General features: G+C 36.8%; 1 protein-coding gene and 1 non-coding gene across 2 annotated transcripts in view; both read left to right on the top strand.

Moving 5' to 3' along the window:
- The window catches only part of Ascc1 (activating signal cointegrator 1 complex subunit 1), a 94,202-nt gene that overhangs the window by 46,636 nt on the left and 23,768 nt on the right, over positions 1-23,798 (top strand). Inside the window, exons 8-9 of the mRNA XM_077105512.1 lie at positions 9,551-9,675; positions 12,348-12,433. Coding sequence (XP_076961627.1) covers positions 9,551-9,675; positions 12,348-12,433 — 211 coding nt within the window. The remainder of the gene's footprint in view (positions 1-9,550; positions 9,676-12,347; positions 12,434-23,798) is intronic.
- Positions 22,811-22,883, top strand: Trnaa-agc (transfer RNA alanine (anticodon AGC)). Its single transcript has one exon. It is a non-coding gene; the product is annotated as a tRNA-Ala (tRNA).

Here is a 23,798-nt window from a genome sequence, read left to right as displayed (position 1 = left end):
AACTGAGTACTTCCAGAAGTGTTGATACTCTCTCCCTAATCCCAAGAATCCATCATTGTATTCTGCTTTTCCTTAGCCAGCTACATGAAGCTTCCTTGTGTATCTCCAAACCTGAGGACGTCTGTTGTTGCCAAAAGATGCTTCCAGTCTTTATCTTCTGTAATCTCTTAGCAGCATTTGACACTATAGATCCTTTTTAAGATACTCTGTTTCCTTGACTTATCTGCTGTCATGCTTTTCCTGGTACTCCTTTCAGTTCTCTGTTTGGTGTCCATGTGTCTATCTTGGTTTTCTTCTCATCCCATTCTGTACTCTCTTCAGGACACATTTCTAGGTATTCTTGGTGGTCCAGAGCTTCCAGCGATTCTGTCTTTTGTGTGGTTCTGTCTCAGAATCTCTTATAAGGTGAAGACAAATGCTGAGACTGGAGTATCCATTTCTGCGATGGCTGGTGTTCCTTGTGGAGGTTGCCTAGTTGTTTCTCACCTCCTAGCTTTTCCATAGACTGCAGTTTCAGAGAGTCAGTCCATGATTGGCCGACTTCATAGCTTGCCTGAGGTGAGGCAGAACAGGAGGGCAGAAGGACATTGTGGAGGAAAGCTGCTCAAGCCATGGCAACCAGGAAACAGTGAGATCGGTTTTTTGCTTTCTCCTATCTTCATTTGAATTGATAATCTCAATTGTCTCTTTTCTCAGTTTAGTTGAGGGAAGATGGGGAAAGTGGTATAAAATGGGTATAGAATTTATTTTTCGTGTGTGTTCTATGGTAGATTTTTCTTTTCCTGGATACCTGGCATGTGCCTGAAAGGCATGCTAATGACCCTACCTTAAAAAAACAGAGCACATTTTTTTCTTACTATCATATTGTGTATTAGGATATCCCAAACATTTTGACCAGAGAATTTGATATTTGGTCTGGATCATTTACTTTGTGTTCTAAATCATAGCTATCTAAATGTCTTCTAGTACTATAGATCTATGAATAGGGTAGGTTTTTTTTTTTTTTTTTCAATTTGTGAACAGAAACAGTGAATGATCTAAGATAGCGGTTGTCAAACTTTTGTCTTTTAAGCTTGTGTAACTCTTTTATTAGAACCCTAAGAGTTTTTGTTTTTATGAATTGTATCTATCAGTATTCACCTCTTAGAAATTAAAACTGAGAAATTTAATGTTCCTTAAAAAATATTAAAATCATTTCTTATTCATTTTTTTTCTTGAAAAATTACTTTATTATTCAAACTAAAAAATGTGAGCAAACAGACATGGTTTTGCATTTTTATAGCTCTTTAATAGAAAGCTGGGTTTTTATATCTGCTTCTGCATTCAGTCTATTGTGATACTTTTTTTTTTTGAGAGAGAGAGAGAGAATTTTTTAATATTTATTTTTTAGTTTTCAGTGGACACAGCATCTTTATTTTATTTTATTTTTAATGTGGTGCTGAGGATCAAACCCAGCGCCCCGCGCATGCCAGTCTAGCATGCTACCGCTTGAGCCACATTCCCAGTCCCAATGATATGTTGTTTTGATTGAAGTTTATTTAAAAAAAAAAAAAAGCTCACATAGCAGTGTGGTTGGGAAAGTGATTGTTATCTTAATGGCCTTTTAGATAATTGTCGATATTGCATACTACTATAAAACTTGACAAGTCATAGTTTCTTAAAGGTTAGCTGCAGTGTGGAATCTGAAACCATAACAATGAGCATTTCATATTCTGTTACATTAAAATCCATTGGTCTGTCTTCCATTTTGACTGAATCTTTAATTTATGCACAATTTTGTGACATCAGTCTTTTGGGGAAATTCTGGTTTGCTAAGTTATGCAGATCTTCCTAATGTTAACATATTTCATTATGCAGTTTAAAAAATATATGTTAATATCTCTACCAGGTTGTCAAAATGTTAAAGCCTTGGGAAGCTGCTAAGCTCATGGAGGCAGATGTGCATTTACCCTCCTGAGTTCCTGGGATTTGAGGCATGTGCCTCTGCGCCCCATTTTTTTTTTTTGTTTGTTTGTTTTGTTTTGTTTTTTTGTACTGGGGATTGAATTCAGGGGCACTTAACCACTGAGACACATCCCCAGCCCTGTTTGGTATTTCATTTAGAGACAGGGTCTCACTGAGTTGCTTAGGCCTCACTAAGTTGCTGCGGCTGGTTTTGAACTTGAGATCCTCCTGCCTCAGCCTCCCAAGCCATTGGGATTATAGGTGTGCGCCACCATGCCTGGCTACATTTTTTTTTTTTAAGTAATAAAATTTCACATAACATAAATTTATCATTTTAAACATTGATTTTATTTAAAAAAATTTTTTTGTAGTTGTAGATGGACAGCATGACTTTATTTTATTTGCTTATTTTTTTATGCAGTACTACAGATTGAACCCAGTGCCTCACCCATGCTAGGCAAGCGCTCTGCCACTGAGCTACAGCCCCAGCCCCATTTAAAACATTTTAAAGTGTATGATTTAGGGCTGGGGTTGTAGCTCAGTGTTAGAGTGCTCACCTAGCATGTGTGAAGCACTGGGTTCAATCCTTAGCACCACATTAAAATGAATAAATAAAAATCAAGTCATTATGTCCATCTACAACTACGGAAGGACATTTTTTTTTAAAAGTGTATGATTTAATGGTATTTGGTATAGTTTACAACCATTATCACTATCTAGGACCAGAACATTTTTATTACCTCAAAAGGAAATCTCATATTCATTAAATGTAATGTCTCTCTATCCTCCAGCCTCCTGGCAACTGCTAGTCTGTCTGTCCCTATAGGTTTACCTAGTCTAGGTGTTTCTATAAATATTCTATAAATAGAAAACAACTCCTACAACTCCACCATGCGGCCAGCACAATGGTTTCATTAATGAGGTTCTTGGCATAAAAGTTAGCTAGCAGAGATTGGAATAAAACACACAGCCTCAGTTACCTTTTTCTATGACCAGGTCCGAGACGGCTCCCCTCTCTGGTTGTGATGTCTAACCGCCCTGCAGGGCAGCAAGGATTACTCAGGGCTAGCAGGAGAGAGAGAGAGTGAGCACACCAGGGAGTAGCCTTTTATTGGGGAACAAGAAATTCAGGGGAGAATTCCATCCAATGAAAGTTGAGGGGGGGCCGCACTCCAAGGTCAGGGTCAGAGATTGGGCCCCCGGGGTCAGTGGTCAGTCACACCCCACACGGACGGGTTCTCTCATCAGGAGAGGGCCGGGAAAGCTCTGACACAGCCAGAACGCCTCAGACCCAAACCGGGAGTCGCCCAGTCACGTGTGAGAATGGCTCCCCACATACAACGTGTGATGTTTTGTGTCTGGCTTCTTTCTTTTAGCATATTTTTTCAGTGCTGGGTATTAAACCCAGGGCCTCATGCATGCTAGACATGCTACTGAGCTGTGTCTCAGCCCGCAGGATGTTTTTAAGATTCGTGTGTATCATGTATCAGTATTTCACTCCTTTTTGTGTCTGTATAATGTCTTATTTGTTAACAGCAGTCAAGCCAGGATATCTGCCTAAATCCCAACTGACTGGGTTTGGTCACTCACCCACATAAGAAATAAGCAAATGATATAAAAAGGAAAAATGAATTTAATGCAGTTTGCTCAGAAAAGCAGAAGGAACTCGTGTCTCTCTGTGGGTTCTATAGAAGCATTACAATTTATACAAACAAAAGCCAGGAGAGGCTGTGCTAGCCAGAGAACATGCCTTAATTCCTGTTTTCTTGGTGCTCACCTGGGCCAGGTAGTAGCTTTTCAGTTTTCATTCTCAGAATGAGGATGTCTAGAGAGAAAATAACTTTTGCCAGGAAGTTGAGGGAAAAAACAACTTAGTGCTTTTAATTTTAATGAGGCCCAGGTAGACTTTATATGGAGATATACTATGTTTTTTATACCCATTTATCATTTGGTGTACATGTAGATTGTTTTTACCTTCTGACTATTGTGGATTATGCTGTTTTCAGTTCTTTGGGACTGACATTTTTTCTTTTTTCTTTTTTTTTTAAACTTTGTTTATTTTTTTATTTGGTTCTGAGGATCAAACCCAGTGCCTTGCACATGCAAGGCAAGCACTCTACCACTGAGCCATAATTCCAGCCCTGATTGACTTTTAAATTAAATGTATTAAAATCATTGACTTGTATATCCTTTATTAATTTGTTAGCAGGACATCATAGCCACTTAGAATGACCTTTGTTCACTTGTTTTCATATATTCTGTGATGGGACTTATTTAATTTTTGTTGATGCTTTTGTTGGTACTGTTGTTAGAGTGCATGGCTTCTGGGAAACGACAACTTAATTTTTCATTAGCATTTACTGTTGTCTGGCACTAAAATCATATTATCAGGCCTCAAGTGTATCTCAGTGGTGGAAAGCATACTTAGCATGCATGTGATCCTGGGTTTGATTCACAGCACTGCATGTGCATGTGCATGCACACACACACAAAATCATATGTATTTCGTCTTTGCAGCATGTGTGTAAGATAAGTGCTATTAGGCAGTTATGCACTTTAAACTCTTACTGTTGTAAAACGAAAGTCTGTGCTGTGGCCATTCATTCAACAAGAACAAAATAGTGATTTTTTTTCTAAAATAGGACTTTACTTCTGTTTTAATATACATGTGGCAGAGACTCCACAGTTTTGGTCTACCCAGTTTTTGGTGGCTCCCAAGAGAGAAAAAGAGTGGTCACTGGGAAAGAATTGATGAAGTTATTACCTTGATTGTTTCCATTGGACATGTTTACCTTCTGCTTCAGAGGTTAAACCCTGAGTGGTATAGATCTCCAAGCACAGAGAATAATTGGTTTGAGATTGGAAGAAAATAAGAGCTATAGAAAACTTTTGAAGACAGTGCTCAGACTTAATTTGTCGTCATATTAATGGAGAGCTAAGGGCTGAGAAGGTGAATCCACCCTTTATTTTCCCACACATCTGGCCTTTACACTTCCTGTTGTCAAGGCTTTGTAAGTTAAAAAGGTGAAATACCTGCTGAATCTACTAGTGGGATCAACCAATCACATTTTTGAGTAATTCCCAGCTCTTTTTATTGCTCTATTTTGTTTCTTATATTGTCTGTTTCTCTTCATAGGAAGAGCCATGTTTGTATTATTTCAAGAAGATTTGTAAATTTCTCCTCCCAAATCACGATTTTCAAAGACTTACCTTTTTTTTTTTAAAGAGAGAGAGAGAATTTTTTTAATATTTATTTATTTATTTATTTTTATTTTTTATTTTATTTTATTTTTTTTAATATTTTATTTTTTAGTTTTTTTGGCGGACACAACATCTTTGTTTGTATGTGGTGCTGAGGATCGAACCCGGGCAGCACGCATGCCAGGCGAGCGCGCTACCGCTTGAGCCACATCCCCAGCCCCTAATATTTATTTTTTTAGTTTTCGGCAGACACAACATCATTGTTTGTATGTGGTGCTGAGGATCGAACCCGGGCTGCGCGCATGCCAGGCGAGCGCACTACCACTTGAGCTACATCCCCAGCCCAAAGACTTACCTTTTATTTAATTCAATTTAAAAGCTGAAATGCCTTCCTTGTACAAGGTATTTTGCAAGGCTATGCCAGTTGATAGAGAAGTAAGATGTGACCCCTTTTTAAAGGTTCATTCAGTCTTGTATGCTGCTTTGTGTGAAGAGACACAACTCAATACAAGAGGCACGGGGGACAGAGCATGTTATAATGAAAATACACACAGTCAATCTCCTGCGTATGCTTTCATATATTATAAATGCAAGGGTCCCTTAAAACGATTGAATGTAAAGTACATGACTCTTAAAAGGATCAGGCCATTTAGATCAGATTTTCTCCTGGAAACAGCTGAGACGGTGGACCTACTGTTATTGATGCATCCTTGGCTTTGGTAAGGCACAACCAGGTTAAGAATTTCAGGAGATAGAAGCCTTTTACTCAGTACCTACTAGTCAGTTTTTAGACTTTAGATGCTGAATACAGTGGCTGTTCTGTCATTCTTTGAAGTCCATACCCCCTTGCCCCTCTAGAAGAATGGTTTCCACACTTCTCACTTAGATCATGCAGCCAACCCATCAGTGTTTTCCTTCTTCCCCCTCACAATTTACCTGTTTTCACATCTTCTACCCCACTTGATTTCATTATTATTATTATTATTATTATTATTATTATTATTATTTTAAAGAATAGCACACATTTCTTCTGATGAACCTAATTCCTTTACTTACTCTTCCGACCCCATTCCTTCTTTACTCCTCAGAGACCTGGCACCATCAATTAATCCACTGATTAGGTCACACCTCTCAAAATCTAATCATTCACCTATGGAAATTCTTGCATTGTCTCACACATGAGCTTTCGGGAGACACCTCATATCTAAACTGTAACATTAGCAGCAGTACAAATCAGAGCTGGAAGTCTAACTCAGTGGTAGAACGCTTACTTAGTATACACAGGGCTCTGAGTTCTATTCCTAGCTTAACTAAAAACCAAAAACCAAACCAAAACAAAAAACCCTCAGGTTGATGGGAAATAAACTGCAAAACATCTATAGAATAGAGAATACTATGGATTAACTAAATATTATCTTAGAAAAATGTTAACTGTAGAGTGTTAAATAATAAAAGCAGATTACAAAATTATTTGTACATTCATGTGTTCCCCTCAAAAGTGGGAAGAGAGAGAAAGAGGAAAAAAAATTAAAAACAATGTTGGACCAGGCACAGTGTCATGTGGCTGTAGTCTTAGCTACTCAGGAGGCTTAGGCAGGAGGTGAGAGAAAGGATAGTTTCAAGTCAACCTGAGTAACAAAGCGAGACCCCATCTCTGAATGAATGCATACATAACCACATATAATGTTGGATAGCAGGCAAATGTTATTTGGGTATACTTGATATACTTGGTGCTGGGGATTGAACCCAGGGCCTTGTGCATGTGAGGCAGGCACTCTACCAACTGAGCTATGTCCCCAGCCCTACCTGAAGGATTTTATGTTGTTTATTTCATTACCAGAGTCTACTTTATAGTCTTATAAAAAATAAAAACAAAACCAAAAATGTTTGTTATCTTAATAGACTGTAGATTTATTGATAACAGATTATGTTTGCTTAGTTTTTTTAAAAATTCTTGTAGTGGCTAACATATTGGCTGTATATAATAGGCATTTAGGAAGTACTAATCAAATAAAACTGAATTAAATTGAAGGGAAAAAGCCAAACCAAAGGCTGGACTTTAGGGAGTCAGTGAACATTCGCAGAATAAATTCCATATCTGTAAAGATGACTCTGGATGCTTATGCTATGTGGCACTTACAGCCTTAAATGAAGAGCTTAAATTTAATGTATTTATACCTGTCATCTGTTTTCATGCCCAAATTACTACCTACACAATAAAGCTGCTTAAGAATAATTTTTGTCATAGCAACTCTTTTATTTTTAATTTGCTTATAAAGAAGCAGAGGCATAGGAATCTTCAAGATTTATTCATAGTCAATCAGGAAAGGATCATTGAAGTAAGACTGAAAGGATATACTGTCAGAAATATAGTGACATGTTGTCAGATATAGTGTCCATAGTATCAACCCCAAATTTAGTGATTATTCCCAAGTACCCTTAAGTTCTTTTAATAGCACTCCAAAATATTTGGCATTGATAAATTCACACATGCATGCATGCCTCAACTGTTTATTGAGCACCAGTGATGTGTCAATTACACATTAATCTTTATGCAGTAATAAAGTAGTGCATGTGGAAAAAAGAGCCCACCTTATGGAGCACAGTGAGGTAATAACAGAGCTCACCAGTCACCAGCGACGGATCCTGGTTCCTCAGTTACTGACTTTGAGCAGCACAGCCTGGCTGTGCATCATTTCCTCCTATTTAAAAACAGCAGGTTTTATAGGACTTTAATCCTTTAAAAAATTCTGAGTCAATAAATTGGCAGAAATCCTAATTCTCTGAAAGACAAAGCTGGAATCTCATATCTTTCAGTTACTCTATTCAGTTATTTCATGTTTTGTGTAGTTGACTTGCTTTCCACCTTCTCCTTTCTAATAGAGAAAAAAAAGTTGAGGCATCATTCTGTCGTGGTTATAATTGAGGTAGGTTTTGAAGTACATGGTTATATCCAGACTTATGCTGCAGTGTTTAGAAGTATTTCCAAAATTTATGGTTCTTTGATGGTGTGGGTTAATCAGGAACTTGGTGTATTTTTTGTGGTACTGGTGATGGAATCCAGGACTTGGCACATCCAGTGTTCTACCACTGAGCTACATCCCCTGCCCAGTTAGAAACTTTAAAACTCACTGTATCTTATTTGTTCTTCTGATTATATAACTTAACCACCACACATAAACACTTGTGTTTATGAGGTTGTGTTTTCCTTTTTATGCTTTTCTGCATTTTCCTTAATGAACATTTATTGTTATTATTATTAATGTTGTTATTACTACTATTGCTAGTGGAGATTGAACCCAGAGTTGCTCTACCACCGAACTAATATCCGCAACCTTTTTATTTTTTAAGACAAGCTCTCACTAAGTTGTCCAGACTGGCCTCAAACTTGCAATTCTGCCTCAGCCTCCTGAATTGCTGTGATTAGCGGCATGTGCCACCATGCCTGGCATGTATGATTTTTATAACCAGAAAAATTAAGGTAACTATGTAAGGAAGCAGAACAGCTCTCCCCACCTTTCCCCCACTCCCAGCAGTCCTGGGCATCAAACTTAGGATCTAAACATGAATTCTATACCACTGAGTTATCCCTGAACCCCACATATTCTAATTTTGAATCTGTCCCATTGTAGTTAGTATCACCTTGACCAAGTTTCATAATTTCTTTGTGCTGTAGCTTCCTCATTAATGAAATAGGGATAATAAGTTTTGTGAGGGTTGAATCTTTCAGCATATGCACGGTGCTTAGCACGGTGCCCATACGTCCTGTCTGTTATTTCTCCCAGCAAGCAGTTGCCTCACTGACCCTGTGCTGCTGCTTTTCCCCGCCTAAACCTCTTTGCACTGTGCCACAATCAGCTTTCAGAAATGGGACAATGGATCACACCATTCCTTGCTAAAAGTCTTCTGTGGCTCCTGTGGTCTGATCATTGCTTACGTATCCAGCTCCTCTCCATTGTCCTTCTTCTCTCCCTCTGTAATAGGTGTATTAAATAATTGGAAGTTTTCTAGAAATGCTGTGATTTTGCATGCCTTGGTGTCTGTGCACGTGCTAGTTTTTCTGCTTCAAGTGCCCATCTTCTGTGGTTTTGCTATGAATCTTTAATGACCCTTCAAGACGGTGTTTAAACCTCCTGTGGAAACCTGGCCTTCTGTGTAGAGTTGAATGCTTTCTCAGCATTCACCATAGTGTGTGTGTGTGTGTGTGTGTGTGTGTGTGTGTGTATTATAACTGTTTGTCTCTGTGTCTGTCTGCTTGACAAGACAGTGAGCTCTTCTTTCTCCTCTGATGAGGGGCTTTGTGCAGTGATTGGTGTTGAGCAGATGCTTCTTGAACATTGTTGAATTAGTAGTCATGGGTCAGGAGTTTATTAACATTTTGTACTTCTTTCTTCAATTTCTCCAGGCTGCAGGAATTAGTTGATAGAGTGCTGGAACGCTTTCAGGCTTCTGGACTAACAGTGAAAGAGTGGAATAGTGTGAAACTGCATGCTACAGTCATGAATACCCTGTTCAGGAAAGACCCCAACGGTAAGTCCTCACAGAGCTGAGCACAGCCAGGCTTGGCAGTGCACTCTGCTTCTTCCACCAGGGAGGCTGAGATAGGAGAATTGCAAGTTCAGGGCAACTTAGTGAGACCTTATCTCAAAATAAAAAATAAAAAGGACTGGGAATGTAGCTCAGTGGTAAGTTGTCTCTGGGTTCAATTCCCATTTCCACAAAAACAAACAAAAAGGAGCTGTAGCACAGTTGTGATCAGTAAGGCCTTATGGTATTGGAGTTTTAAATGGAATGGCCATTCTAGAATCTCTGATGTATCTTTACTTCTAGATCTATTAACTTGTTTTGATGAACCTAGTAGAAATGGGCAGTGACATATCTAGCTTATCTTCCATATCTTTTATTTCAGTCACATATGGGGTTGCCAGATTCAATGAATAAAAAAATGTAGGTTCAAGCCTGGAGATGTAGCTTCGTGGTAGAGTACCTGTTTAGTGTTTGTGAGGTCCTGGAATGGATCTCTAGCACTGCAAAATAAATAAATAAATAAATAAATAAATAAATAAATAAATAAATAAATAAATGTGTATATGTATATATGTACATGTGTGTATGTATGTAATGTATGTGTGTACGTATATATGTGTGTGTGTGTGAGTTGAGACCAATGGTTCTCACCTGGGTGTGATTTTACCTCCAGAGGATATTTAGATTTGTCTGAAGATCTTTTTAGTTGTCACAGTTGGGCTGGGGGTAAGTTTTTAGCATAGTCAGAGTCGTATAACCATCACCACAATCAGTTTTAGAACATTCCATCACCCTGTCAACAAGACAATAAATTTTACAGTCACTCCTTATTTCATCCTGTCCCCAATGCTAATTCTAGGCACCACTCGTCCACTTTCTTTCTCAGTGGATTTGCCTGTTATAGATATTTCCTGTAAATAGAATCATGCAGTATGTGACTGCTTTCTTTCACTTAGCATAATGTTTTCAATGTTTATCCATGTTTTAGTATGTATTAGTACTTTATTCCTTTTAATTGCTGAATGATATTTTTTTGTATGAATGTATCACATTTTATCCATTCCCCAGTTGATGAACATTTGTATTGTTTATTCTTTTTGTCTTTTACAAATAATCTACTATGAATATTGTGTGCAGGTTTTTGTAGGGGCATCTGTTTTTACTTCCCTTAGGTATATATCTAGGAATGGAATTCCTGGGTCATATGATAACTCTATGCATAATATTTTAAGAAAGTGCCAGACTTTCCAAAGTGACTACACCATTTTACATTTCCATCAACAGTGTCTGACCATTTCAGTTTCTTCACATCTTTATCAGTACTTGCTATTATCTGTGTGTGTGTGTTTTCCAATTATAGCTATCCTTGTGGGGTATAACCTCATTTTGGTTTGGATTAGAATTTCCCTGATGGTTAATGCTACTTACAGATTTTGAACTTGTCATTAAATATTTCAATCTTTAGATACTGGTAATAATTTACTTGTTCTTTTAAAACTGTATATGTTCTCTTTTTCTTAACAGGGAACTTTTTTTTTTTTTTTTTTTTTTTTTAATGGTGATGGGGTTTGAACCCAGGGCCTCACATGTGCTAGGCAAGTGCTCTACCACTGAGCTACATCTCTGTCTCCCAGGAAATTTATTTTTAATTGTAAAATATGTTTGGGATTGGGTTCTTAGTTAGGAGAATACTTCTCATTAGAGAAATAGTTACACAGTTACCTATATGTCTAGATAAAATTCAATATATTTGTGGAGTTGTTAAAACTCTGGATAAATTTTTATCAGTTTTGACCTGGTATTATCTACATCTGAATAATCAAAAGAACACATTCAAAGGTGAAAATATGATAATTTTTGAAGATCTCTCAGTAGGTAGGAAAGATTTGATATTTCAGAAAATATTCTGAAAGTTAAATAATTCTTAAGAATGCTTTGAATTTTCTCTTCCCTGTACTCTTCTCTGTATTGAATTTTTATTTGAAAAGGACATGAAATGATGTGTTGCTTTTTCTATTTGCCTTTCCTTTGATATTCCTCTTCTTTTTTAAGGACATCTTTTGGGATATCAGCCTACATTGACACAAGAATCTAGAACGTGGCTTTGTTTAGGCCAAGGTCATAGATTTTCTGTATTCTGTGTAGAATGTTTGTAAGGATACCTTTGATTACAACTAAAGGACTCTTTTTCCTTCAAGGGGAGTGCTTAAATCAACCCAAGCCTCATTGCCATCAGTTTTGACCAGAGTGTGAACTTTTGTGTATTTTTATACACTTAAAATTACATGCAGCTTATCTTGGATTTGTAGATGGCAAGGAACCTTTGGAGACACAGTCTCATCTCAACCTCTGACTCTGTAAGGAAGAACTGAGGTCCATGGAGGAGAAATAATTTCCTTAAGAATGTAGCTAGTTACAAAGTTATTAAATATGTACTGTAAGTATTTGGAGAATGTTGAATGAATAAATGTGTATTGAATGAGTTGGTGACAGAGCTGACTCTAGAAACCATCACTTGATTTATAACCTGTTGTTTTGCCCATCATATTATGCCACTTTCCAGGTAGTACATGAACATTTGCTAGTTGCATCTGTGTACCTATAGAAATCAAGAGAATATAAACAGATACATAACCCAAGCTTCTCCTCTAACATTATCTTTGGAATATTTACAGCTGAAGGCAGGTACAATCTCTACACAGCGGATGGCAAATATATCTTTAAAGAAAGAGAGTCATTTGATGGCCGGAACATTTTAAAGGTCAGTATGAAGCAGAATGAATTGGAAATCCTTCGGCATGGTGTCCTACATAAGAGAGGAAAACAAGTTGTTCTCCTTTTAACAGTAGAGTATATTTTTTTTCCATGCTTTCATGAGGATCATTGATTAAAAGGGCTATTAATTTTTTTAATGTTCTAAAAAAGTGGAAATCCTCTCGACTCTGTTAATGCCTTGGTACTTGAAATTGGTGACTTAAGAAAAAATGAGAGAGGAGCCAGCACAGTGGCACACATCTGTAATCCGAGCTACTTGGGAGGCTGAAGCAGGAGAATCTCGAGTTTGATATTAGACTGGTCAGCTTAATGGGACCGTGTCTCAAAATAAAATAAAAAAGAGCTGGGGCTGCTGCTTAGTAGTAAAGTGCCCTGGGGTTCATTGCCCAGCACTTCAGGAAAAAGAAAAAAAGAATAGAAACAGAAAAAATGAGGGGCTGAGGGGCACAGCTCAGTGGTAGAGAGCTTGCCTAGCATTTCTGAGACCCGGGTTTTCATCTCCAGCACCGCAAAGTCGACAACAGAAAGAAATGATGGGGTATCTCGACTAATTAGGTCCATAGGAATAAGCGTTTTACTCTGTACTTAACCTCTGCAGGTTCGAGATTGCGTTTATTTTAAGTGAAAAAGAACTGTTTGTCTTGTTCTAGTAGACTTTCCTCTTCACCCACAAAGTCACTTTCCTAAGTTGTTGTATAGTCTGTTTTTACTCAGGAACAGTCTATGTCCTAAAAAGTAGGTGGTCCATTTCTGACTGTTGAAGCTATGCTTTTCTGAATGTTGCATTAACCTGTGAAATTTAAATAGAAGGGGTTCTTCGGGATTGCATTTATCTTTCTCCCACAGACTACATTCTGTAATATCCATGATTTATGCCCTTTCTGTCAGGTTAACAGACCATTGTTACCCTGGGCAATGAGAAACCGTTGATTCTAAGGGAGAGTTTTTTGATTGTTCATTTCAGTTGTTCTGTAATGGTTTAGGTCAAACATTTTCAAGGCCATGGGCGTTTTTCAGAGACAGGAGAGAGAATAAGCTTCAGCTTTAGAAATGCTTTTTCTTTTATTTTCTCTACTCCAGCCTCCATTCCGTTATCTCATCATTTGAGGGTTTTCTTTCCAAATGACTCATGTGACCCCATTGCCTCTAATTTGTGACATCACTGCCCAGCAGCTGTGAGCTTCTTTTCAAAGAGCCTAGTGGGCTATCCACAGCAGGTACTCCAGCATCCACGCTGCAGAGCTGTAGCAGTTCCTTCTTTTCCTTGATATTTTCCTCTTTTTGTGCTGTTTTCCTAATTAGTTAACTTTTTCCCAGGCCATAGCTTCAGTGTGGTATGAGTCTCTTCCTCTCTCTCCCTTCTTTGGGAAATTTCCAACAATATCATTAATTACTTTGATTTTGTTGTTGTTAATTTGATTAAGAAAGAAAATAGACTGAATAGGAAAGAAATCTTTAGGAGTAGCTCAAAGCCAGCTTGATTCTCAGGGGATTAAAATTAAAGCCCAAACAATGTATCGATGCCAGTGAGGCCTGCAGAGCTTTGAGAGCCTGTGAATGGCCCTATCTACAGTATGGATCCCTCACTCCATATTGAGTTTCTCTCATTCTGGCAAATTAGTTGTCCATTTAAAGATGCTTTTTCTTGAAATCTCCCAGACTACCCCAGTGATGACATGAATGTAGCTCCCTCTAGTGTTAGCAAGCACTGTTACACTAGTTATACCGGAAGTACCTTACTAATGTATGCCTAATCATTATTTAGAGCTGGACCCAGGGAGATACTAGGAGACCATTTAGTCTAATTTCCCATTTTAATCTCTCATGTATGAGATATTCTAGGGTTAAAGTGATTTGCCAAAGGTCATACTAGTAACAGTGACTGGAATCAATAAAAAGATGGAAAACCCACAAATAGAGCATGGTTTTTGCTGTCTCCTGTAAGAATGCTTAGTGTTCAGGTAGATATTATTGATATTTGAAACTGGGCACATCTGTCTAAATTGGGATAATGTGTAGTTAAAACTTGTTTCTTAAATGTTGTGTGTTAGGTAGTTTAAAACTATGACTAATTCATTAGCCTTTGGGGGCTGGTGGTATAGCTCAGTGGTAGAGCAGGTATGTTGCATTGCAAGGCCCCAGGTTCAATACCCAGCCCTGCACTTCCCTTCAAAAAAGGGCAGACTTTTACATTGAATGTAATACTAACACTAACATGATTGTATACCATCTTCTAGACCCTGTGCCTTGAAGATGAAATAGTCATTATTACATAATCCCTACCTTCTAGGAGTTTCCTGTCTTTGAGGAATATAGATGATTAACAGGCAGATACATATAAAATGATGGTGTCAAATAGTATAAGAGAAGTACCTTAAATACAGGTAGTTAGGACAAAGTGTTTTTTAGTATAAATTCTAATATTTTACTCCTTAATCATTAGCTCCAGAAAAGATAATCTTACACCTAAAAGGAAATCAGATTTTCTTTGAGAATTATGGTAAATTTTGGGCTGCATAGTTATCTCCTACCAAATACACAAGGTAATAACTATATATTTGTAAAGTAGCTATAGTATACTGTCTTTTGGAATTACCACAAATGGACTTGTTTTTCTCAATGAGAACATGAAAACCCATGACCCAAGCCCTTGAAACAAACAAACAAAAAAGAATTTAGAAAACCAGTGAATTATGTGTGTATGTATATATATATATATATATATATATATATATATATATATATATATATATATATAATTTATATATAGGGGCTGAGGATGTGGCTCAAGTGGTAGCGCGCTCGCCTGGCATGCGTGCGGCCCGGGTTCGATCCTCAGCACCACATACAAACAAAGATGTTGTGTCCGCCGATAACTAAAAAAAATAAAATAAAATGTTAAAATTCTCTCTCTCTCTCTCTCTCTCTCTCTCTCTCTCTCTCTCTCTCCCCTCTCTATCTTTAAAAAAAATTTATATATATATGTACATATATATGTGTGTATATATATATATATATATATATATATATATATATATGTTTTTGATTCAGATTAAATTATTATGTTAAGAAAGAAAAAATCAATTTCACTAATAAGATAGGAACTGACTTGGAATAAACAGAAAGGTTAACTGCATTGGTTGTTAAGGAACCAAGTATATGTGTGCAGCATATTAATAGCTACATAGGCCAAAGATCAGGGATGCTGATGCTAGGAGGTAGCCTTGGGAAAAAAAAGTCAACTTCATCAACTATTCAAAGAGAAACAAAACAAGAAAGAAAGTCATTGCTCATTACTGTAAGAATTTAATGAGTAACAGCCAATTGCTATTCTACTCCATGAAGAAAATTGGTCCTTTTGGCTCAGTATAATATTGTATTCTGGGTACCTTAATAAGAAAAAAAAAATCTAATGGCTTTAGGAGGTGGAAGCCACATTTTTCTTTTGTACAGCTTTTTAAAGTTGTTGCAGCTGTAATAGACTAGCATCTGGTTATCCCCAGTTAAAATAAGATTTTTTTTCCCCTAAGACAGGCTTTGAATGAAGAATTAAAAATGAAAGGATGATTCTCCTGTATTATTGAAAGCAGAAAATGAAAAAAAAATATTCAATTATTATTATTATTTTTAATGGCAGACTGACAGTTCTAAAAGAAGATGTATTAGTGAAGATTAGCTAGGCCAAATTAATAGGATGTTGTCCCCTCAGAGACATTCTGTTTCTAGGAGATAGCAACAAAGATACTGTTTGGATAGCCGTAGTCAGTGATCACCATGAAATTGGAGCACTCCTGCTGACCTAGAGACATACTGCAGGGGAATAACAGCTCCCTCCCTAGCTGGAAGTAGAAGGGTCATTAATTGCCAGCTTCAGGAGAGAGAAGTAATGGCAGTCTGCTTGGGGGTTATGAAATGGCTTAAAAGCACTAGAGTCAGTTTTCTAAGATTTTGCCCTCAGCCAGTTGAACAGGGATATAATATTAACTGCTCACAAGCAAAGCATCTGAGTGCAGTGAAGAGGTGGCATTTGAGCCCTATATTGTACTCTTTAGAGAAGGTGGTATGGCACAAATAAAGGCTCGGTCAGGTATTTGAAAAGGAATGGTAAGTACTGCAGGTCCAAAATCAAAGGACGCAGTAAAAGTACCATTTCCTTAGGCACTTAAAAAAATTTGGAAAATATAAGCCAAGTACAAGGGAGAAGAATTTGTGCCTTTTCTACTTCAAAAATAAGTCTCTGATTTGGAAAGAGAATATTAAACTAACTATGTTAATTTTTGATCCTTTTGCCTGCAATTGTTTTAACTCTTTCACCACATGGAGACTTTTCTTGAAAGGTGTGAATGGAAGTCACTCAGGTATTTTATTTATTTTTATTTTGGTCCCATCTCTGTTTTAGAGTCCTTAAGAGAACAGTCAGAATGAATAATTTTTTCTTTTTTATTAACATATATTAATTGTACAGATTCATGTGTTTCACTGTGACATTTCCATACAAGCATCTAATGTACATTCCTTATTTCATTTTATCTACCCTCCCTTCTACCCTCTCTCACTGTCCCCTCTTTTGTGCTTTCCCACAGCCCCACTTCCTGCTTCTAAAAGTCCCTCTTCTACTTCCAGGTCATCTTTATTTTATTTTTTATTTTCCACATCTGAAAGAAAACATGGGTAATTGTTTTTTTGTCTGACTTGTTTCACTTCACATGATTCCTCTAGTCCCATCCATCTTTCTTGCATATAACAGGATTTCATTATTCTTTATGGCTGAGTGATACTCCAGTATGTGTGTGTGTGTGTGTGTGTGTGTGTGTATTTCATATTTTCTTTATTCATTTACCTGTTGATAGGCACCTTGGCTGATTCTATATCTTGGCTGTTGTGTATACTGCAATAAACCTAGAAATGCAGATATATCTTTTGTATGCTGTATGCTGACTTCATTTCCTTCACATATATACCCAGGAGAGATATATAGCTGGATCATATGGTAGTTCTATTTTTAATTTTTTGAGAAACTTCCATCCTTTTTTCCACAATGACTGTACTAATTTACATTCCCACCAACAGTGTATATGGGTTCCTTTTTTCTTTTTTTATTATTTTATTTTATTTTGGTACCAGGGATTGAACTCAGGAGTGCTTAACCACTGAGCCATATCCCCAGCCCTTTTTAATATTTTATTTAGAGATAGGGTCTCACCAAGTTGCTTAGGGCCTCACTAAGTTGCTGAGGCTGGCTTTGAACTCACAGTCCTCCTGTTTCAGCCTCCTCAGGGGCTGGGATTATAGATGTACATCACTGCACCCAGCATGGGTTCCTTTTTCTTCACATCTTTACCAGCATTTTTTTTTTTTCCCTTCTCTTCTGGCACTAGGGATTGAACCCAGGGCCATTATACAGTTGAGCCCCATCCCCAGCCCTGCTCCCCTTTTTTAATTTTTTTTTTTTTTGAGAATGGGTTTTGCTGAGTTGCCTAGACTAACCTTGATATCCTCTCATCTCAGCCTCTGGAGTAGCTGGGTTTGTAGGCTTGCCTGGCCAGAATTTTGTAGTTTTCCTTTTTTGATAATAGCCATTCTAAATGGAGTGAGATGGAATCTCACTGTAGTTTTTATTTGTATTACCCTGATGACCAAAGATATTGATCATTTTCTTATATATTTATTTGCCATTTGCATGTCTTCTTTTGAGAAGTGTCTGTTGGGGTCATTTGCCCATTTTTTGATGAGACTGTTGGGTTTTTAAAATTAAAGTATATTAAAAATATATTCTGGATATTGTTTACTTTGTTGTGCAGAAACTTTTTAATTTGATGTAATCCCATTTGTCAGTTCTTGCTTTTTTCCCCTGAGCTGTTGGAATCTGTCCAGGAAATCATTGCCTGTGCTAATAAGTTGAAGTGGTTCTCCTGTTGTTTTCTTCTAATAGTTTTAACGTTTCTGGCCTTAGAGATCTTTGGTCCTTCTGAGTTGATTTTTATATAGGGTGAGAAATAGGAATCTAGTTTTAATCTTTTACATGTTGATATCTGTTTTTCCCAGAAGTGTTTGTTGCAGAGACTGTCCTTTCTCCAGTGTGTTTTTGGTACTTTTTGGGGGGAATCAGTTGGCTAAAGGTGCATAGATTTATTTCTGGGTCCTCTATTTTTGCTGCTTTGGTCTATGTGTGTTTTTACACCAGGATCATGTGGTTTTTGTTACTATGGCTCTGTAGTGTGTTTTGAAATCAGATATTGTGTTGCTTCTAGCATTGCTCTTTTTGCTCAGGATTGCTTTGGTTATTCTGGGTCTTTTGAGTATCCATATGAATTTTATGATTGTTTTTTCTAGTTCTGTGAAGAATATCTTTGGTATTTTGGTGGGAATTGCATTGGATCTGTAGATGTGTATGCCCATTTTAATAATATTAATCTCCAAATCCATGAACATGGAATATCATTCTATCTTTAGTGCCTTCTGCAATTTATTTTTTCAATATTTTGTAATTTTTATTGTAGAAGTCTTTCATATCCTTAATTAGATATTCCTAGGTATTTTATTTTTTGTGTGTGACTATTGTGAATGGGATTACTTTCCTGATTTCTTTCTCAGCAGGTTCATTACTGGTGTATATAAAAGCTACTGATTGCATAGTGTGGTGGTGCAGACCTGTAATCCCAGCAATTTAGGTGGCTGAAGCTGGAGGATTACAAGTTCAAGGCCAGCCTGGATAACTTAGTGAGACCCTCTCTCAAATTAAAGATAAAGAGAGGGCTGGGGATGTAGCCTATGCCTAGCATGTGTGAAGTCCTGGGTTCAGTCCCCAGTACTACCAAAAAATTAAAATAAATAAATAAATAAAAGAAGAAGAATCTATAGATTTTTGTATGTTAATTGATGAGAGCAGACACCCTTATCTTGTTCCTGATCTTATAGTAAATGCTTTTCATTTTTCCCTATTAAGTTCATCATATGTAGCCTTTATTATGTTGAGGTATGATCCTTCTATACCTAATTTATTCAGGGCTTCTATCATGAAGGGATGTTGAATTTTATCAAAGGCTTTTCCCATGTCTATTGAGAGGATCATGGGGATTTTTATCCTTGATTTTATTTATGAATTATGTTACCTTTATTGATTTGTATATGTTGAACCATTTTTGTAACCCTGGAATGAAACCAGCTTGATCATGATGTATGATCTTTTTAATGTGCTATTGAAATGCAAGTATTTTTTAAATTTATTTTTTAGTTGTAAACTAAACACAATATCTTTATTTTATTTATTTTTATGTGGTGCTGAGGATCAAACCCAAGGCCTCACACCTGCTAGGCAAGCGCTCTACCACTGAGCCATAGCCTCAGCCCTGAAATGCAAGTATTTAATTCAGTTTTTTTTCCCCCTTAGTGTTTTTTGCATGCATTTTGCACCATGGATCCTGGTCAATAGTTTTTAATTTTGGTTGTGTCCTTACCAGATTTTGGTAGCAGGATAATGATAGCTGCATTGAATGAGTTTGGAAGTGTTTTCTCCCTTTCTAATTTATGGAATAGTTTGAGGGGCATTTGTGTTAGTTCTTTAAAAGTCTGGTAAGATTCAGGAGTAAATCCATCCAGACTTGTGCTTTTCTTTGTTAGGAGACTTTTTTTTTTTCCTTCAGTACTAGAGTGGAAGCTATGGGTGCTCTACCACTGAGCTACATCCCCATCCCTTTTCAGTTTTTATTTTGAGATAAGGTCTTGTTCAGTTGCCCACGTGGACCTGGAACTTAGAATTCTTTTTCATCCTCCTAAGTACCTGGGATAACAGGTGTGTGCTTAGCTGTTAGAAGTCTCTTTCTTACTGCTTCAGTCTTATTACTTGAATTATTCATCTACTTAGAGTTTTTATATCCTCTTGGTTTTGATAAGTCACATGTGCCCAGAAATTTGTCCATTTATCCTGGATTTTCCAATTTGTTGCCATATAGTTTTTCAAAATATTCCTTAGTGATCCTTTGAATTTCAATGTTGTTTGTTGTAAAGTCTCCTTTTTCATCCCTAATCTTTTTTTTGGGGGGATGGGGGACGGGAATCTTCTGTCTTTTTTTTCTGATTAACTTAGCCAAACTTTCGTCAGTTTTGTGTTTATCTTTTCAATGAACCAGTTATTTTTTGCATTGATATTTTGCATTGTTCATGAAGAATAAATTTAAGGGTTGGGTTTGTGGCTCAGTGGTAGAGCATTTACCAATCATGTACTGGGTTCCAGTCTCAGCATCAAATATAAATAAATGAATAAAAATAAAGGTCCATCAACAATTAAAAAAATATTTCAAAGAAAGAATTGATTTAAATGAGATCTTTGTTTTGTTCGCTTTAGAGAATTTTTTTACAAGGGAGTTTGTTTTTTTTAAAAAATATACTATTATTTTTTGTTGAAAAAATATATCCATAAAGCATGTATGCCCTGTTTAACAAATAATCATAAACAACACAAGTACTACCGAGGTCAGAAAGTAGAAAAATGCCCCCGCCATATTACTGTCTTTGCAATTCTTCAGTCAGTCTCTCAAAAGACTAACAAAGACATAATTAAGTTTTTAAGCGCTCAGTGTAGAGGGGCTTGTTTTGAGTGAGTATTTGGTTTTGAAGTGTTGAAAAAAGTTAATTTTTACTTTTTCTAGGGAAGAGAGAAAAGAGGTAAGATTTAGAACTATGTAGCCATTTTAAAAAGTATTTAATAGACTTTAGAGTAGTTTTAAGTTCACAGCAAAATTGAGCAAAACAGTGTCCTCCTATACTACATCTGTGCACATGCATAGCATTCCCTGCTGCCCCACAGTGGTACATTTGTCGCACTTGGTGAACCTACATTGACACATCATTATCACCCCAAGTCCATAGTTTACAATTTGGATTCACTGTTAGTATTATACATCCTGTGGATTTGGACAAATGTATAAGTGGCGTGTGTCTACCACTGTTGTACCATGTAGAGCAGTTTCACTTCCCTAAAAATCCTCTGTTCTGCCTGTGTATCCTCCCTCTCCTTCAGCCCCTGTCAACCACTGACCTTTTTACTACCTCCGTAATTTAGCCTTTTCCAAAATATCAGATAGTTGGAATCCTACAGCATGTAACCTTTTCAGATTGACTTCTTTTACGTGATTGTATGCATTTATTACTTATACATTTATGTTTCCTGCATATTTTTTTATAGCTTAATAGCTAATTTCTGTTAGTACTGAATAGTATTTCTTTGGATGAAACAATTTATTTAATAATTTACTTACTTTTTTAACATTTATATTTTAGTTGTAGGTGAACATAATACCTTTATTTTATTTTTATGTGGTGCTAAGGATCTAACCCAGTGCCTCATGAGCACCCTTCCTCTGAGCTACAACCTTCGCCCTGTTTACCTATTGAATGACATCTTGGTTGCTTCCAAAGTTTGGCAATTATGAATAAAGCCATATATATTTCTGTGCTGCTTTTGTACAGATATGTTTTTATTTCCTTTGGATAAATAAATACCAAGGAGTGCAATTTTTGAATCATATGGTAAAAGTATGTTTAGTTTTTTAAAAAAGCTGCCAAATTGTCTTCCACAGTGGCTATAGTACTGTTTTGCATTCCCACCAGCAATGATTGAGAGTTCCTTGCCAGCATTTGGAATAGTCATTGTTTTGGGTTTTGGCCAGTTTGATAGATTTATAGTGGTATCTCATTATTTTTTAACTTGAATTCTCTAATGATGATGTTGAACATCTTTTCATATACATATTTGCCATCTTATATTTCAGCTTTGGTGAAGTATCTGTTCAGATCTTTTAGCTACTTTATAATCAGTTGTTTTCTTGAAACAGTTTTTTTGTGTTTTGGGGATAACAATCCTCTATCCCATGTGTCTTTTGTAAAGACACATTTCTGTAAGGAGATGTGGTGAAGGGGAAGGATGAAAAAGGAAGAGCAGGATCTATCTCAGTCTATAGCTTGACTTCTTATTCTCTTGATACTGTCTTTCACAGAGCATAAGTTTTTAATGATGTCCTGCTTATGAATTCTAGGGTTATCTACTCATATCTAGGGTTGTCTAAGTGTTCTTCTATGTAATCTTCTAGGAGTTTGATTGTTTTGCATTTAAATTTGGGTCTGTATCTATTTTGAGTTCATTTTTGAGAAGAGAGTGAGGTTGCTATTTGGATTTATATTTTTGCATGTGGATGTCCAGTTGTTCCTGTACCATTTGTTGAAAAGACAATTTTGCTGGACATGGTGGCACATGCCAGCAATCCTAGCTATTGTGGGAGGCTGAGACAGGAGACTTGCAAGTTCAAGGCTCCCTGGAGAACTTCTGAGATCCTGTCTCAAAAATAAAATAAAAAGGGCTGGGGACTGGGGTTGTGGCTCAGTGGTAGAGCACCTGCCTAGCATGCATGAGGTACTGGGTTTGATCCCCAGCACCACATAAAATAAACAAATAAAGGTATTGTGTCCATCTACAAAAAAAATTTTTTTTAAAGGGCTGGGGTTATAGCTGAAAAATAGAATGGTCCTAGGTTTAGTCCCCAATAGTGTCCCCCCCTCAAAAAAAGAAAGAAACAGAAGATTATTTTGATCTTTTTAGATCTGCAGAGAAATGATGAGGTTTGCTTCTTTGTCAAAGATCAGTTTGTCAACTGATGTGGGTCCTTTTGGAGCTCTCTATTCTGTTCCAAGCATTTAGGTGTCTTTTGTGAATACCACATTGTCTTGATTATTGTCCCTTTGTAGTTGGTCTCAAAGTTGGGTAGTATCAATCTTCTGACTTTGTTCTCTTTCAGTATTGAATTGGCTGTTCTGGTCTTTTGTCTTTCCATATAAACTTAGGAATCACTTTGTTAATATCCATAATATAGCTTTCTGAGTTGTTTGGTTTTTTTTTTTTTTTTTGTTTTTTTTTTTGATGGGGATGGAACCTGGGGAATAGATGGACCCAGGTATGTTCTACCACTGAGCTATATCCCTAGCCCTGTTTTTATTTTGAGGCAACTTCTCACTGAGTTTCCCAGTCTGGCCTCAAATTTACAATCCTCCTGCCTCAGTTTTCTGAGTAGCTGTGATGAGAGGTATGCATGACTGCACATGACCTTTCTGGGATTTCGAGTGAGATTGTTTTAAATCTGCAGATAAGGTTGGGAAGAACTAATACTTTGACAGTATCCAGTCTTCCTATCTATGAATATGAAATATCTATTTAGTTCTTCTTTGATATGTTTTGTTAGAGTTTTCTAAGGTAGAAGATGTTGCACATATTTTGTTAGGTTTACATTTGAGTACTTCACTGTTGAGATACTAATGTAAATGATACTATTGTTAATTGTAAACTCCACTTGTTCACTGAA

The sequence above is a fragment of the Callospermophilus lateralis genome, chromosome 15, assembly GCF_048772815.1.
Source record: "Callospermophilus lateralis isolate mCalLat2 chromosome 15, mCalLat2.hap1, whole genome shotgun sequence".
Classification (NCBI taxonomy): Eukaryota; Metazoa; Chordata; class Mammalia; order Rodentia; family Sciuridae; genus Callospermophilus; species Callospermophilus lateralis.
The sequence above is the reverse complement of the archived record's forward strand: the minus strand, read 5'-3'. Positions and strand labels throughout refer to the sequence as shown.